The sequence below is a fragment of the Physella acuta genome, unplaced genomic scaffold (assembly GCF_028476545.2).
Source record: "Physella acuta isolate Inbredline_101_S28 unplaced genomic scaffold, ASM2847654v3 ptg000893l, whole genome shotgun sequence".
Lineage (NCBI taxonomy): Eukaryota > Metazoa > Mollusca > Gastropoda > Physidae > Physella > Physella acuta.
The window spans coordinates 134838-152500 of record NW_026732410.1 but is presented as its reverse complement, the minus strand read 5'-3'; the positions used below and the strand labels follow the sequence as shown (position 1 = coordinate 152500).

At 38.4% G+C, this 17663-nt stretch overlaps 2 protein-coding genes across 2 annotated transcripts; one reads left to right on the top strand and one right to left on the bottom strand.

Annotated features, from left to right (window-relative positions):
* The first annotated feature begins 2002 nt into the window (after nucleotides 1–2002).
* Nucleotides 2003–4219, top strand: LOC131952888 (cytochrome P450 3A29-like). Its single transcript, XM_059315818.1, has 2 exons — nucleotides 2003–2112; nucleotides 2773–4219. The coding sequence occupies exons 1-2, from the start codon at nucleotides 2006–2008 to the stop codon at nucleotides 4217–4219; spliced, it is 1554 nt and encodes a 517-aa protein (XP_059171801.1). The 5' UTR covers nucleotides 2003–2005.
* Nucleotides 4220–4735: 516 nt separating this feature from the next.
* Nucleotides 4736–11354, bottom strand: LOC131952892 (universal stress protein Slr1101-like). The gene is made up of 4 exons (XM_059315823.1): nucleotides 11077–11354; nucleotides 7494–7589; nucleotides 6848–6954; nucleotides 4736–6478 (listed from the first exon to the last, which is right to left on the bottom strand). The coding sequence occupies exons 1-4, from the start codon at nucleotides 11144–11146 to the stop codon at nucleotides 6248–6250; spliced, it is 504 nt and encodes a 167-aa protein (XP_059171806.1). The 5' UTR covers nucleotides 11147–11354; the 3' UTR covers nucleotides 4736–6247.
* Between the last annotated feature and the right edge of the window lie 6309 nt (nucleotides 11355–17663).

Genomic DNA, 17663 nt, shown 5'->3' with positions numbered 1-17663 from the left:
GGGGACTCAAAATCCGAACAAAAACAACAAAATAAATTTTTTTCGCCTTGAGGTTGTTTTTTTTTTTAAATGATCCACTACTGCAATGATTGTTCTACAGTAACTAACACACACTATTGCATCGACACAACAAAAAACAACAACATGACTTAGCACAACTATTTAAATAGTCTAATATATATTAAATAGTCTATTTAAATAGGGGTGATAAGTCATGGAAGAGATATGAAGGTTTTGTAAAATTGACGCAACGTGCAAAGAACAAAATCAAATTGAATGTATCAACCTTCACAAAAAATGTAATTGTGTCTGTAAAAAAGTGTATAAATTACTTCCTTTAATCCCTTCTTACCAATTACTTTTCTTGATGATAGATCACCAAAAAAATTATTACTTGGAGGGGGAGGGGGGGAATATTTCTTATTACTTTGTTTTGTTTGATGTTGGAAAAAAATTATATAATTAGAGTGGATTGATAAAGTGCAATGTGGTCGGTAAAGCACGGATATTTTAAATACTACCTTTTATTTATTTAAACACTGAACGTACTGTTTACTAATCATTATTTTTAATCAATAACAGTCTTGAAGCCGTTCCTAAATGTCCTCTATGTTAACTTTTATCTTTCCGTTTGCGGATAAGATGGGGTATTATAGTCGTTCACTAAATTGAATCAGGCACGCCCGCCTGCGCACCGGCAAGGTGCGATTTGGCGCCCCGGGCTATCCTATGAGCGCTAAGGTGCATACGTTTGTTTTAAAGTGTGTGATAGGCCGTGTATAAAAACGGTTACTATAACCATTCACTAAATATAATCACAGCAGGACGTCCTCCGGCGTCGCGACAGTGTGCTATTTGGCGCCCCGAGCCTTCCCGTGAGCGCTATGGCGCCTACATTTGTTTTAAAATTAAACAGGGTAATAGACTATGGATAAGAAGGGTTACTATAGTCCTTCACTAAAACAAATCCAGGGCATCCTCCGGCGCCCCGACAGGGTGCTGTTTGGCGCCACAGTATGTGTGTTACGTTTGCTTTTGTTTTTGTGTTTTAGTTGGTTTACGTTTGTGTTTCAGTTGCTTATATGTTTGCGTTACGTTTGCGGTTATGTTTGTGTTTGCGTTTGTATTTGTTTTTGCGTTTATTTAAATTTTGCCAATATATATTTAGGCCTATAAGTATAAATGCGTATGTAGCCACAACTAGAATGGGTGCAGTCGAGCACTTGGTGTGAGTGGCGCCTTTATCTTGAGTTCATTGTGTTTGATATAGATCTACGTGTGAGTTCGATTGTCTGACTTTCAATGAAGCATCTGTTGTGTTGTTACTTTGTGCGTGCTTGAAATAAAGTTTTTTTGTTAAAAATGCCACCCCGTTGAGTAATATGCTCTTAGCAATGACGCAAAACAATTTTTCCCCCGGTAAACCAACGCCATATTCGGACTTTTCTGTTCGTTTGTCCGCTCCCTCCTAGAACGCCAGTCGGATTAGTTCATTCCTTGACGTCATTAACAGCGCAACCTAGTGACGGGTCTTAAGGTTCACGGGTCATCTACTCCTGACGGCCGTTGCCATGGTAACGCCAAACTTGCCGAGTGCTGTTTTCTCGTCCCCATGCAGATGATCCCTGGGACGGAACAGCGGGGCCTGCTGTCAAACAGCTTGAGACGCTGCTGTTCTGCAGTTCGGTCTCGGCGGATCATACCGGATTCTGCGGCTCCTAATGAAAGCTTGTTTATACGCTGGTATTTGACAGCGGGGTGTAGGAAATTAAATGTCTCCCCCTCCCCTCTTCTTTTTAAGTTTTCATCCACCCCCACCCCCACACTTCTCTGTTTTTCTATCGCCGTGTTGGTATAAATACCCCAAAAGAGAATCGCATTTGGAAACATCGGTCCATTTCATGTCGCTGTCGTTATTAAAATCGTCGTATTCTGACGGCAAATCAACGACTTTCTAAAACAACCAAAATCGAACGTTACCAAAAAATTCTCACAAGTAACTTTCATGGAGACGCCGGTAATAGATGGGCTGACATCGCCTAGTTCAGTGATAGATTTAGCGATGCCAGCGGTCTTGTTGACCGTTATTTCATGTGTGCTAATGCTGTACAGGTAAGTCAAGTTATCGCCCCTCTATTTTTTATATTGGTGGTAATCGTTTCGTAAACTTTATTCGTAAGCCAATGCGTGGGACTTTTTTGGCGTACCATACAGAATTATGGGGAAAACACGGTCAAAATTTAATTTAAATTATTTACAAACGGTTTTTTAAATACAGTATCTTCTGAAAAAGAAACATTTTAAATTATTACTATGGAACAAATTCTTTAGCACATTTAGATCAGTTCACAGCGATGCGACTTGTAAGCTGATCCATGATCCCATCACTGGTATTTTAGCTAGAATTGAAAATTAGAGACTGTTGCTGTTGCTAGAATGTCAAAAAAAATTTCCTGTTCTGATCTCAACCTAACGTAAAATATGAATGTCAAGCCAACAATTGAAGTAGACACATATTGTAATTTTAGCAATGGCTAATCTATAAATGACGTCACACAGCAAAGGTAGCCTATCACACATACACGCATTCAAACCTGAAATCGAGATTTTCGGGTTATTTAGCGCGCATTCTACTACTAGACCATGCCATTCCATTGTGTCTATAAGTAATTGGTAGAGAATTGTCTCCATGTTGATTTTTCTGTCCCTATCCACTTTTTTACATTATTTACGGGATAAAAATTGTTATGAACATCTAATCATCTCCCCCAGGTACGGCACCGACACCCACTGTGTGTGGACAAAGCTGGGGGTAGCAGGCCCAAAGCCCGCGCCGTTCTTTGGGAACATCCTGGAGATGTTTGACCCTCAGCTGGGCTTTCGACGCTGCGTCAAGAACTGGCAGGGCGTTTATGGGCGCATGTTCGGCATCTACTTCTACAGGAAACCTGTCCTGGTCGTCACAGACCCGGAAGCGCTGAAGCAGATCTTCGTCAAAGACTTCAGCGTTTTCGCCGACAGGTTCTTCGTGGGGGAGGGCAAGCTGCAGCATGAGATGGTGCAGAAGACAGTTTTCTTCGCCCGGGGGTCGAAATGGAGACGCCTGCGTAAGATGATGACCCCTTCCTTCAGCAGCGGGAAGCTCAAGCTCATGACCCACTGTATAAACCGCACGGCGAACCTGCTCGGCGATCGCCTGCAGAGCTACGCCGCTAAAGGCGAATCTCTGGAGGCGAAAGTTGTCTTCGGGGCCTACGCGCTGGACGCCATCGCCGGTACAACCTTCGGCCTTGACCTTGACTCCCAGAACAATCTGAACGCCCCGTTTATCAAGCACGCGAGGAGCCTCATGACGATTGATAAAATAATCCAGCTCAAACTGACTCTTGTGGGTATTTTCCCAGCGATCATCCCACTGTTGAAAATGTTCAACATTGGCTACTTCAAGTACAGCGATATCAAATACTTCAAAGAGAATATCGGCGCCTTGGTAGCGGAGAGGAGTACGAAGATAAAAAGTCAATCCGATTTTCTCCAGCTCCTGCTAGAGTCCGAGTATGACAACAAGTCTGCGGATGACGATGGCATGTACGAAAAAAAACTGACGAAAGACGAAGTTGCGTCGCAGGGGTTGATTTTCATGATCGCGGGGTATGACCCACTCTCCTCCGCCATGCAGTACTTGTTTTACCAACTGGCAAAGTGCCCGGATATACAGAACAAAGTTTACAGCGAAATCGCTGACGTCATGGGTGACGCCGAAGAACCGAGCTACGACAACTGCCAACAAATGAAGTATTTACAAGCGACGATTGATGAAACTCTGCGCATGTACCCACCGCTTCATATCCTCACCCGACAAACCACCAAGGACACGACGCTGGGCGGTTTATTTATCCCGGCCAACACTGGCATCCTGATTCCAGTCTACAATCTCGCCCGTGACCCGGAGTTCTTTCCGGAACCGGATGTTTTCCGACCGGAACGGTTTCTGGACGCCAGTGTCAACCCCGTTACGTTCGTTCCTTTCGGTTTCGGACCGCGCCAGTGCATTGGGATGAGACTGGCTCTGATGGAGCTAAAAATAGCATTGGTGCACGTTCTGGGGCGCCTGCAAGTGGTTAAAGCTACACCGGAAGTGCTGGAGATTGAAGATTTTTCTGGAAATTTGGTGCCGAAAACTCCCATTCGCATTTTTTTGCAAGTCAGGGAAAAGTGAAAGACCAATGAAATAGTAATAATCTACTATATAACTCGCCTGTGTGGGGTGGGGGGTCGCATTTATATTTGAACTTGTTATGTGTTTTACGGATACCATGTTTAAGAACATCACCGCTAAATTGTTTAGTGTATGTACAGGCATAGAATGATGTCAATTTAACATTCGATACAGTACTTTACCAGATTGCTTCAGTACGTGTCGATACCCTATCCATGATCGCAGGAAAAACTGGATAATACTTTATTGTACCCGATAATCAGCATATAAAGTATAAAACTATTCAAATTTGAAACGCGTGCTCTAATTAAGTTGAAGCTAATTAGCACACATTCCTCACTGTTTTATAAGTTGTTACAAGTGTTTTTAAATATATTTTTACTTAGCTACCTGTATGTTGAAAGTTTATTGTATTCTTCCAAATGTGTTAATAATTTAAGAAAACCCATGACCCTTGTTTGATTTGTTCTTGGTTGAAAATGTTTCTCCAATAAAAATGTCACAACAAAAACAATCTTTTGTATAGAAATTTTTATTCTAAAATCCGCATGCAAAAAATGTTTTACTAACAAAACATCAAAACATGTTTGATTTCTTCACAAGTTAAACCACTCTGTTTAGTTAAAAAAAAAATATATAGTACAAAAAGAAGAATTCAAATTTTTTAGAAAATAGTTTTCTTGTTAGCAAGTAGTGAGGTAAGAATTGAGCGGAGTTCAGGTAAATTCTTACAAACAAATGTGACCGAAGCACACAGGAAAAAAGTGATATGCGTAAAGAGAGACTGTGAACTAACAGACCCAGCAGTAAGAGGATGAGAACTACAGCTGTCAACACATGGAATCGTTGAAAGAGAAAAAACATCAAAAAACAAACGTGTTTAAAGATATTGCATAAGATTTGGAAACATACTTTGGTCACCATTGCATCTCAGGTATACAAACAACAAACCCTTGAAGAAAAGTCACAACATGAAATATTATCTAGCTTTGAACATGTTATACAGCTAAACCTGCTAAATTAATATTCTTCCCCTTATAGATTTGGCCCTAAGTGGGAAAGGATGGAATGCTTCAAAAGTACTTTGCTTCAACTCCCAGCAGACTTTACCAAAAAAAGAGATGAAAAGCAACAAAATGCATTGATAACCCCACTAAACATGACATAGATTATGTGAAAGACATCAATAAAAAAAAAATGTAAATAAATGCAATGGTGTAAACTAACAAATATAATGTAACTAAGGCAAACATTGAATTCCCCTGCCCATAACACCAAATTTTGTCAAGTTTATTTATCTAATACATCTTCAATGCATTCAAATTTAACACGTTTGAACTAACTAGAAATGTCTCCGGCACTTGTCTTTAAAGCAAACATTTCATAAGTTTAAAACTTTTTTTAAAAATTCTGTTAGTTAAAATAAACAACAAACATGTCAAATTGGCCCAGCAAACTTTAGATTTTTAGTTTAACACAGACATATCTTCTTACAAAGGGACTGTTGCTTTGTTTACAACTTTTTGAATGTGTTGTCTTTTATTTTGGTGGAAGTCGTTTTAGAGTACAAGATGATGATATAGTAAAAAAATAAAATGAATAGCAATTGTACACCTTCAATAGCAAAATATTACTTTATCAAAATACTGGAAATATTCAGACCATGAAGCTAAGATAGATGGTAGTAAAATGTGACAATGGTGATAGTTCTAAATAAATATGTATAAAATAAATAACTAGCTGCAACATTGGTTTACGACTTTTAGAACCCTGATCCAGAATTTTATAAACTGTTTAAGCAACTGTTCACTGACAAGGAAAACAGCTTAACAACTTAACTTATAGGCATACATGTGGCAACATAATTTTTTGTTTAAAAAGCTGGTCGCTGACATTAACAGTTATTTATTGTTAATCCTAATACTTTTATACTAAAAAATGAAATTTATGATGATAAAAGATGTTAAAATTTAGACGTATCACAATGACAACAACAATCCAGTCAGTCTACAGAGGCGTGGGCTGCGTCTACTCTGACTTCAGCTCAGTGTTGACGTGTTTGGTGGGGTGCTTGCACACAAAGACAGGGACGTGGGAGTGGTGGACCAAGTAGTCACTGACTGAGCCCACAAATGTGCGGCGGATGGTTCCCATCCCTCGGCTGCCAACTATGATCATCACGGCTTTCTCCTCTTCTGCTGCTTTCAGGATTCCCTCCCCTGGTTTGGAGGCCATGACACTCTTCACTTTTCCTCCTAACTGTAAACAAGAAGTAGTAGACATAAATGGTTTACATAAAGATAATTTAGAACTTTACTTTCTGTTAAGTTAATTTTTTGAAAAGTCGGCTTTTCAAAGTATATACTTTTCATTATTATCTATTAAAATCACATTTTTTACATAAACTATTTATGTATTATATATGGCTTTTTGTATCAAAGTTCAAGTGTGAAATAAGAATATTTTAGCAAAAAAATGAAAATATTTTACAAGTCTTCTACAAACAATCAGCAAAAGGTAAAAGCATGTTGCTGCTAAAATAATATGAATTTACAACAACTGTTAACATCAATGAATTGCTAGAACTCCAGTTTACCACCAAGCTCTGAAGAATAAATGAATGCTTACCCCATGGTGCTTGAGTTTCTGAGCAAACTTTTCCAGGTCAGCTTTGATTCTCTCTTGCTCTTCTTTCAACATAGCTTCCATAACTTCACGATCAAACACATACACAGCTAAACAAAAACAAGGGGAATAAATCAGGGCTCTTTTATCAGAACAAAAGGTTGATCATTTAAACTAAATGAGTCTAGAATAATGTACAGGTTATTATATCAAGTGATTAGAGTCAACTAGAACTTACATTTGTTCCACTTGTTATATCAAGTGATTAGAGTCAACTAGAACTTACATTTGTTCCACTTGTTATATCAAGTGATTACAGTCAACTAAAACTTACAGTATGGGATGGAGTGGTCTAGCGGTAGAAAGCTGGATTGCTAACCCGTAAGTCTCGAGTTCAAATCCGGGTTTAAGTCAGTAGACCGTCCCTGAGTCCACCCAACTCTGATGGGTACCTAACTCACGTTAGGGAAAGTATAGGCGGCTGGGCATAGTGCTGACCACACTATCTTTTCATATACCGAGGTCTCAGACACAAGTGAACTCTACTTCACTTGCCCCATAGACCGTCAGGTTTGAAGGGAAACTACTTTACAGAACTTACAGTTGTTCCACTTGTTAGATCAAGTGATTACAATCAACTAGAACTTACAGTTGCTCCACTTGGAAGAATGCAGCATGTCATTCAGTTCTGGAACGTAGACCAAAACTATGTGGTCACCTTCACGGTGGATATTCTTGCAGAACCCTATAAAAGAAAACAATGTGATCATCTGCACTGTGGATATTCTTGCAGAAACCTATAAAAGAAAACAATGTGATCATCTGCACTGTGGATATTCTTGCAGAACCCTATAAAAGAAAACAATGTGATCATCTGCACGGTGGATATTCTTGCAGAACCCTATAAAAGAAAACAATGTGATCATCTGCACTGTGGATATTCTTGCAGAAACCTATAAAAGAAAACAATGTGATCATCTGCACTGTGGATATTCTTGCAGAACCCTATAAAAGAAAACAACGTGATCATCCACACTGTGGATATTCTTGCAGGATCCTACAAGAGGAAAATGCCTGCTCAAATTTTACATTGTGTGACACAGTGTGGTTGGATGGTAGAGTGTGAAGCTGGGCTTGTGTCAATATAACATTGCTGACTTCACCAAGTGTGATGGGAAAGTAAAGGCAGCTGGACATAGAACTGTCCACACTATCCCTGTATATACAGAGGTCACTGAAACAGGTGAACTCTACTTCACCTGCCCCCTGTCAAGGGTACTTTACTATAATAGTACACAATATCAAGTGATACTTTTTTTTGAAACCACTGCATTGCTCAGTAATATTATTAACAACACTGTATGACTGATCTTTCATTGAATGCTAAGATGGTCAAGACAAAAATGCATTCAAATTTTATTTTGCCTTGGAAAACATTCAGTTGTCAACAACATTATGCTTGTTAAGATTTTGTAAAACAACTTCTTGTTTTTTCAAACAAACTTTGACTACCTGAACATAAATGAGCTCCTCTTATTAAAGACTGACAGAGAAACAACTAAAGCAATCTGTTACGAGAAAATGTTAATTGCTGGACAGCAGACCCAAACCCTAGCTATCCCCATCCCTATCTTAAATCATAAACCTTACCATAACTCAAATTATTAACTTAACCACAACTCAAATTATAAGCCTAACCATAACTCTTGTTTTAACAGAAGAAGAACAGCAGCTTTTTTTTTAAAGCTATAGCACATCATATTCAAACATTCAGATACACACACACAACTGCTAGCAACAAAGAATAGACAGACAATTAAAAACATCTGTTAAATCAATTTGTAATTTAAATGACACAAGAATACATTTATCATCATCAGCATGCTTTATCTAGCTGACTAGATAATAACTTCAAAGTATTGTATTCATTTACCACCACTTGGTTGTTATCAGTTAATTATGAATACCATGCAAAGAGGACATTCTTCATCTATTTACACAGAAGCCAACACTAAGGATGAATTTCAATGCTAACATTTTGAACTTTGGTATATTTGTTTTAAACATTTAAGATAAAGCCATAGTAGCAACCGTATGTCAATTGGCAAGTAACAAAAGTAACTGAATGGCTTGCCCTAATCTGATTATACACAGATGTGACCTCCGTTGAGCCCTATCATTTCAAGCTCTGGTGTATTTCAGTCTAAACCATAGAAAACTGTACTTTTATTCAATAAACTTTGAAATACATAAATGAATATTGTTTTTTTACTTTCTTAAAACATACTGTACTTTTTGTTTTAAACTGTCACACAACAAGCTTATTCTCAAAATTATCTTTACATAAAGAGTCATCATACAACTAAAGCTGTAAGAAACACAAAGAGAATAGTCATAGTGTCACAGACTGTCTACATGATTTGTAGTGTTTGGAAGGGGAAAAAACAATTATGGGCCCAACAGTGTATTTTAACTCAAGAAATACAGAGAGATATGATTACTAAGCATTTATGTTAATAATACCAAACATAAACTACTAAAAACATTATGGCTTTATTAGAGCTATAAAACAAGGCTAGTTTTTATCTTCAGTCTATGATCTTACTTGAAACTGAGAGGTTATAAAATGTTTTAATATAGAAAAATGAGACGGAAACAAAGTAACTCAAAGTAACTCAGTCAATTGTTAGGTTAAAAATTTAGAAAACATAAGACTGAAAAGTTAAAATTATTTTACCTTAGCATTATTATTCCTAAAAAAATAATCACAAATAATTGCTATACATCAGAGTGTATTGAGCAGCTGAACAGATAGATGCCCAGACTCATGTTTTGTCAGTCAACATTACTTTTGGTCTTGTTTTTAAATTATAATTTTATGTAAATGTAAATAAATGTTGAGAAAAAAGGTTGTCACTAAGTTTAAAGAAGTAAAATTGTATAACCCATAGACATTTGTGATTTAATTGTGAAACTTTTGATACTGTTAGTTTTAAATTTCACCATGCTGAAAAGGAATCTTAGCAGATCCTTAATAATAACATGACAAATGCCTATGGTGTATCAATTAGAATAGGGTAGTTATACAGACTCAAGTCAGGGAACCAAACTTGTGACTTTCACTCTACCATCCAACCAACCACATCAGTAATATAGTGATTGAACAAAACTGTCCAATTATTTATTTGAATTTTAATTATTACACATTTTTTTTAACTACAGCACCAATAATACCATGAATACAATAATCATAACTAAATAAGGTGAGGAGTGATAGGCGTGGCCAGAGGCGTCACGAAGCGGGGCAGGGGGTGCAGACTGCACCGGGTGACACCATTTAGGGGGGTGACACCAAGACAAAAAATTGCAAGATGTATAGAATGATAGTATATTTTGTGACTTCAATGAATGGTTCATTAGAGTTAAAAAGTATTTTAAGTATATAATTACGATCCTGACGAGGGAGGAGTGGGTGACACCATGACTTATGACGTTAGCATGCAAACTATAGAGAAAACAATGCTACACCCAGCTGTATTAACATGCCGACTATAGACAAAAACATCATTGATATTAGATGTGAACACTTTAAAGATTTTACCGAGGGGGGGGGAGGGCGACACCAGCTTCAAAATGAGGGTGACACCATGAGGTACTGCATCGGGTGACAACCAATCTAGCGACACCACTGGGCGTGGCGTTTAGGTCTAAATCCTTAATTTAAGAATAATATTAATTTTTTTATTAACCACACACAACTAGATCTGGTCCTAATCAAAGTAACTAAATCTAGATCTAGAATCTAGGCCTAAATCTAATCTAGATCTAATCTAGATATTCTAAAACTAATATAGAGAATCTAGAATCTATATAGATCTACTATATGATAATATTAATAATAATAATCTTGATTCAATGATGAATTAAAGACTTAAGTTTCAAAGACTGATACTCTGAATGCCAGGGACGTGACTAGCAGGTGTTCTAAGTCTATGAAGGTGGCAACCAAGGAGTCGAGTGTGTTTAATTAAGTTTAGATTCTACTATCTAAATAGTAAAATTACTGAAAAATAGGCCTAGTGACTAGATTTCTATATCAGACATATCTATCTAGATTCTAGATCTAGAAAGTCGTGTCTTTGTTTACTGTTACACTCAATGTCTCAAAAAGTAATAAGTTAAAAGTTAAAAGGGAGTTAAAGTCCAAACTTCTAAAATTTTTAACAACTTACATTCAAGTGCATAATCTGAGTGTTCACTACCATCCACGGCAATAATACAATTTCTCTGTTCTTTGGCCATTCTAAATTATGGTGAGAGAGGCGATTTAGTTGTAAGATTGTAGATTGATATCTAGATCTAGACTCTAGGAACTATCCAAGCTGTAAAGTTGTTACATGTAAATGACGCCGTCGCAGTTGTGTTCAGCACGTAGTAGGCCTAATCCAGTAGTAGGTCAGGTAGGGTACAGCACTCTCGACGATTTTGTTTCTACTGTATGGGCACAGACGTGTTTATCATAAACTTATCGGCCTTTACAGTTATCAGTTTGTTACCTGAGTTTTTCGACAATGATTTGCATATATTTCTATAGACATGTCCTTAGCCTAACTAGGTAGATAACTAATAAGGGGTCGTCCATAAATGACGTCAAACTCGTAGGGGGGGGAGTCCGTAATTTTGTGACGGTGTGTGATGAGGGGGAGGGGGGGGGGGGGTGTTCAGATGTTGTGAGTTGTGACGTCACTTTTTTGCATTGTAAAAAAGCAATGTTAAACACGAGTTTTAGCCGTTATTTCGCGTTTTACAAAACTGTTTTAATAAATTGTAATATGAATTGATAAAAATACTCTATGCTGACAGAGTTCTGGCAAGATTTCGGAAAAATATCGATGTTTTAAGAAAAATTCAACAGCAATTTTGAGAGGGGTTGTAGGCTGAGGTGTGACGTCATTTTAGGGGGGGGGGGGGGTCTGGCTTTTTGTGTCGAAGTGTGACAGAGGGGAGGGGGAGGTAAAAATCGTCCAAAAAAAGTGTGACGTCATTTATGGCTGACCCTTAAGGGGTCGTCCATAAATGACGTCACACTCGTACGGGGAGGGGAGGGGGCGGTAATTTTGTGACGGTGTGTGATGAGGGGGAGGGGTCAGATGGTGTGACGTCACACTTTTGCATTGTAAAAAAGCAATGTTAGAAAACTAATTTTAGACGTTATTTCGCGTTTTAGAAAACTATTTTAATAAATTGCAATAGGAATGGATTAAACTTATCTATTTTGACAGAGTTCAGACAAGATTTTGGAAAAATATCGATGTTTTAAGAAAAATTCTAATGCAATTTTGAGGGGGGGGGGTGTAGGCTGAGGTGTGACGTCATTTAAGGGGGGGGGGGGGTGGCTTTTTGTGTCGAAGTGTGACGGAGGGGAGGGAAGAGAGGTAAAAATCGTTCAAAAAAGCGTGACGTCATTTATGGATGACCCCCTAAGCAGAAACCTTGAAAAAGGTAACAGAATGTCTGACGCCATATAAATATAATAAATCTATAAAATAAGTTTCTGTAGTAATTGCCACCATGTTGGCTTTGGTCGACTTAGGATAGGGGTAGCTAATCCACAATGTAATTTTATCGAAAGTTTACAACTCGTGTACATAGTTGTAATTTTTATATTTTATTAAAAAGTGTCTGTTATTAATACTTCTGAATGTACATATGTGGATCTCGGGACGTGGTAGCTTAGCCGCCCCCCCTACCCCCCCCCCCCCCCCCCCAACACCGCTCCGTGGATCAACATCTTTCTTTGCTGTGTCCACACTCGTTTCCCCTGAGGAATGGGGGTAAATTAGCTAAACAGAAGCAAATACAAACCGATTATTTCAGGCAGCTCTTCAGCACGAAATTTTTAAAAGATTTAATTTAGGGCCTTGATACAATAGGCTACTACGTCCGTCCGATCCCTCGGAAATTTTAAGTCCCCCCCCCCCCCCCCCCTCATCGGGTGAAAAATGAAAGAAATCTTGGATACAAACTTTAATAATTTAAGATATTAACCTTTCTCCCCCCCCCCTCCTTTCAGTATTCCTCTGTCAACCTACATTTCAACGATTTAGCACTGCTGGTGTTTTGTATTGTAGGGTTACGGTAGGTAGGCCCTATTTGCCTGCATATTCAAGGACGTAAAGAAGTACAGAGGCCTATAGTAAAGATTTCAAAATAAAATGTTTTTAGCACGTCGAATCTGGTTCAAGTGATCATTCCACAAATGGAGTAGACTTTTTACCCACCACCCCACCCCATACAACGTTAGATACTATTTCCATACAGTGGCGTCGCTAGGTCGGGTGTCACCCGGTCAGAGGCGTAGCTAGGGGAGGGGGGGGGGAGGGCGGCAGCCCCGGGCGCCGACCCTAGGGGGGCGCCAAAAGGGGTAGAAAAAATATGAAAAGCTCATTTTAAGCTGCAGCTATGAATTATAAACAGCCAAAGTAAAGAAATTTAACGGCTGAGAGCCTTTGCATACTGATATAACTGTTTTCTACCTTGAATATGTAACTGTAAAACTTATACCCTTAAGAAAAAGTGACTGGAGAAACGAAACCGCTTTCCAAGATTGGGGATGGGGGGGGGGGCGCTTTTTCGAAGACTAAAATCGCAAAAAATTCACACCGGATTAAGGAATAAATAACCAATATCACTCAAACAGTGTCGTAGCCAGGATCGTCTCATGGATCGTCTCACCAACAATAATCGGTTACTAGATAACTCTTTTAACACTTAGAAAAAAAATCAATTGTATTAACACTTAACGTACGATTTCACTACCCAGTTTAATAACGCGACTAGTTATTTGTAAGATTCTTACGATTCTCTCAACTTCATCGTGAGAGATCAGATACTTTTACTTGATTCATTAACATCTTGCCTGGATCACTGAATTAAAGAGAAATAAATATAACAGATTCTTGCATCGCTATCCGATCAGTAAAAATAATAATCATTAAAAAAGTTTTTAAAAACCCACGTTTTCTGATTGAACTAAAAAGTAGAAAATAAATACTATACATCACAATAATGCGAGCGATCACTCTACTATAAGCGATGAAAAACGTGGGGCGCCGAAGTAAAAGTTATATTACTATTGATTAGATAATACTATTGACTTTTATTATGGAGCTTGTAGAGAGTCAACAGTATTAGAAACTGTAAGTAAATCACGTTTGTCCACGTTTGTAAATCAAGTTTGTCCACGGGAAGGATCGCTACGCCTCTGGGGGGGGGGGGGGGGGGGGGTGACACCATTAAGTGCCGCACCGGGTGACACCCGACCTCGCTACGCCACTGGGCGTAGGCAACACTTCGTCAACTCACTTGATTTTTATGAAGATTGAACCCTAATATTATAATACAGCCTCCCCCCTTCTCTATTTCAAACGATTTCCTTCAGGACTTATTTAGTCTTTTTCTCTTCCTCTTTCCCCATGGACTTCACACAAGCACCTGCATAGTGATGTTATTTTTTATCTTCCTCATATTGTGTCCTAACCACCATCTTTTCATTCTCCAATGTTTTTAACCTTGTTCCGAGCCATACAGTAAAAGATACATCATATTCAGCTATAGATCCTGATTGAATTTTTTTGACAATGCATTTATATATATATATATATATATATATATATATATATATATATATATATATATATATATATATATATATATATATATATATATATATATATATATATATATATATATATATATATATATATATATATATATATATATATATATATATATATATATATATATATATATATATATATATATATATATATATGGGGGCGCCAAACTGAAAGTTCGCCCCGGGCGCCGGGAGGGGCCGCTACGCCTCTGCACCCGGTGCGGCACTTCGTGGTGTCACCCCCCCCCCCACCCTAGAAACTATATATATATATATATATATATATATATATATATATATATATATATATATATATATATATACATGTGTGTGTCGGCCTACATAGGCCTATAATTTAAATATATGCCGCATACATGTATGTGTATAAGCTTTAATCACTGCAAACTTAATTGTAACGATGTTTATCCATTATCTGTTAATAATACAGTTGGATGTAGCATTAATAACTATTGTATGTGGCATAAGTCATTTTATTTTTCTTCGGTACATTTTGCAATTTTTTGCCTTGGTGTCACACCCCCCCCCCCTAAAGGGTATCACCCGGTGCGGCCCACACACCCCCACCCACCCCCCTCCGCCTCTGTTTCCATAGATATCGCCCCAAATTATAAACTAAAGGTAGATCACAGTTACACGGCTGTTGACTTCCAATATAACACAACAAAATGATAAACAACTAAAACATGTGCCCACATTCTTCATTGAAATAGGGTATAATTAATAATAGTATCTGCACGATCCTTTAACGTGTAGCCTCCTTTCTACCAGAAAAAAAAAAAGAAAAACAACTAGCAGTGGGATATTTTATTGATGACAAAATATAACCAAAGCCTAACCCATTTAGGCTACTTCTACACTCTGACCAGGGGAGCTAAATCTTGCATGTCAAGCGAAACATCAACGTTTAACATCACATTACACACTGTGTGTAGGTCGCCTGCTGGCTGAAACCAAACAATTTGGATAACCTATGGTCTAACAGAAGATACGCTCATGACTCGAGCCTGGCCTATCAATTAGGAGCTAATCACAATAGGCTAATGGTTGGAAGGTGTAGCTTGTTGTTATAGTGGCCGTGGCGTGTACAAACTAGAGCAACTTCAGCGAGAAAACGGGAGGGGTGGTTAAAATATTTGTTATAATGGTGTACGTAGGGTGCTAGAAATCTAAACTAAATAACAATTTGGTTTTTATTTGGAATAGCGAAAGTTTCTTTGAATTTTTGTGACCCCACCCCGACAACGTTGTAATTAAGCTATTTGGCAATTTGATGTTACCTTTGTCTACAGATATATAAAACTTCAACAGTAGTGTAACATCACACACGCTAGCGTAACATCACACACGCTAGCGAGACATTACACAAGCCAGCGTGACATCATCCAAGTTAACGTGACATCATCCAAGTTAACGTGACATCATCCAAGTTAACGTGACATCACACACGCTAGCGTGACATCACACAAGCCAGCGTGACATCACACAAGCCAGCGTGACATCACACAAGGCAGTGTGACATCACACAAGCCAGCGTGACATCACACACGCTAGCGTGACATCACACAAGCCAGCGTGACATCACACAAGCCAGCGTGACATCACACAAGCCAGCGTGACATCGCACAAGCCAGCGTGACATCATACTTGAGCTAGCATGATAGCACACGCTCGTCGAGCTTAATATCAGCGTAGAGCCTCACGATTAGCCACATTTAAGATGTCCATTCGATTAGTCAGATTAAAGTTGTCCACTCGATTAGTCAGATTAAAGTTGTCCACTCGATTAGTCAGATTAAAGTTGCCCACTCGATTAGTCAGATTGAAGTTGTCCACTCGATTGGTCAGACTGAAGTTGTGCACAATCAACTACCCTCAGTTTAAACCTTCTAGTTGATCTCACTTGACCGAATTTCTCCTAACATGAAGATACACTTTCCCGACCCAGCACGTATAATCAAGCTAGGCTTGTTACTGTTGGATGGTCGTCAATTAATGACGCTATGCACCCTCGAGGATGTGGTCATGGGGGGGGGGGGGGGGGGGGATTGTCTCTATCAAGACAAAATTTTCTTCATTTTTTAACGCGTTGTTTTTGTTTAGCATTATAGTTAACGGTGGAGATCTGTGACGTCATAAGGGTATGGCCTTTTTGTACTAAGTTTGATGATGAAAGTGGGGGGGGGGTGGAAAATAGGCTTCACAGGAATACATTTATAGACAACCACTTAACCCTTTTTTCCCTCTTTATAACTACATATAAACACAATACAACGGACTGTAAATTTTGTTTCACTATTCTAAAACATGTGTAGTGTCCAAGTACCTCCCCCTCCCCCTTATAGTTTAACTACTGTTATTTTTTAGAACATGATTTATGAGCACGGTGCCAGCGGGACATTTCGTACGGAGATTCATCAGGTCGGATGTATCCCTCTATGTACACCGCCAGACCTACTTGTACTCTCATAAAACTATTCTAGGCTTTATGGCCCCTGGGTACACATCAAGGTTTGCATCTTATCAGCTTGTCAGACTCGCTGTATCGACACATCGGGTGTCATGTCTAAATTATAGGCCAACGTCTGCTATGTACTTAATTAATTAGATTAATAGTACAAAAACAAATTAGTTGACTCGCCATGCAGTGGGAGGTGGGGAGAGTTGTGGGAGTGGGTTTATTATGAATACAGGAGGAGAAAAGCTTTTTCGTGTAGTAAAGGCCAACATTTTCATTACCTTCGGTGCGGTTACGTTCCTGATTTATTTTAAAACACGACTTTGCTTGGCCTAGTAGACCATACGGTTTGTTGTTGAGGTAAAAGTAGACTCCATATAGGCCTGTTAGTAAAGATACAGTTTAAAGATGTTTGAAAGATCATCAATCGCTTAATTATTTGTCTGATATGACGATATTTCTTAAATTCCCACACAGTGATCAGTGTAATGAACTCTGGTGGTCGGCATGCAGTAGATGTCACCGTATTATGGTTTGCCGGGTTTCACTTCAAATGTTTTCATTGAACCTCACATCATCTTGAAAAAAAAACTGGCCACTTATATCAATAGCAGATTTTATGTATTTTGATACCAAGTTTAGTAAATTTCATTTAAAATAATTGC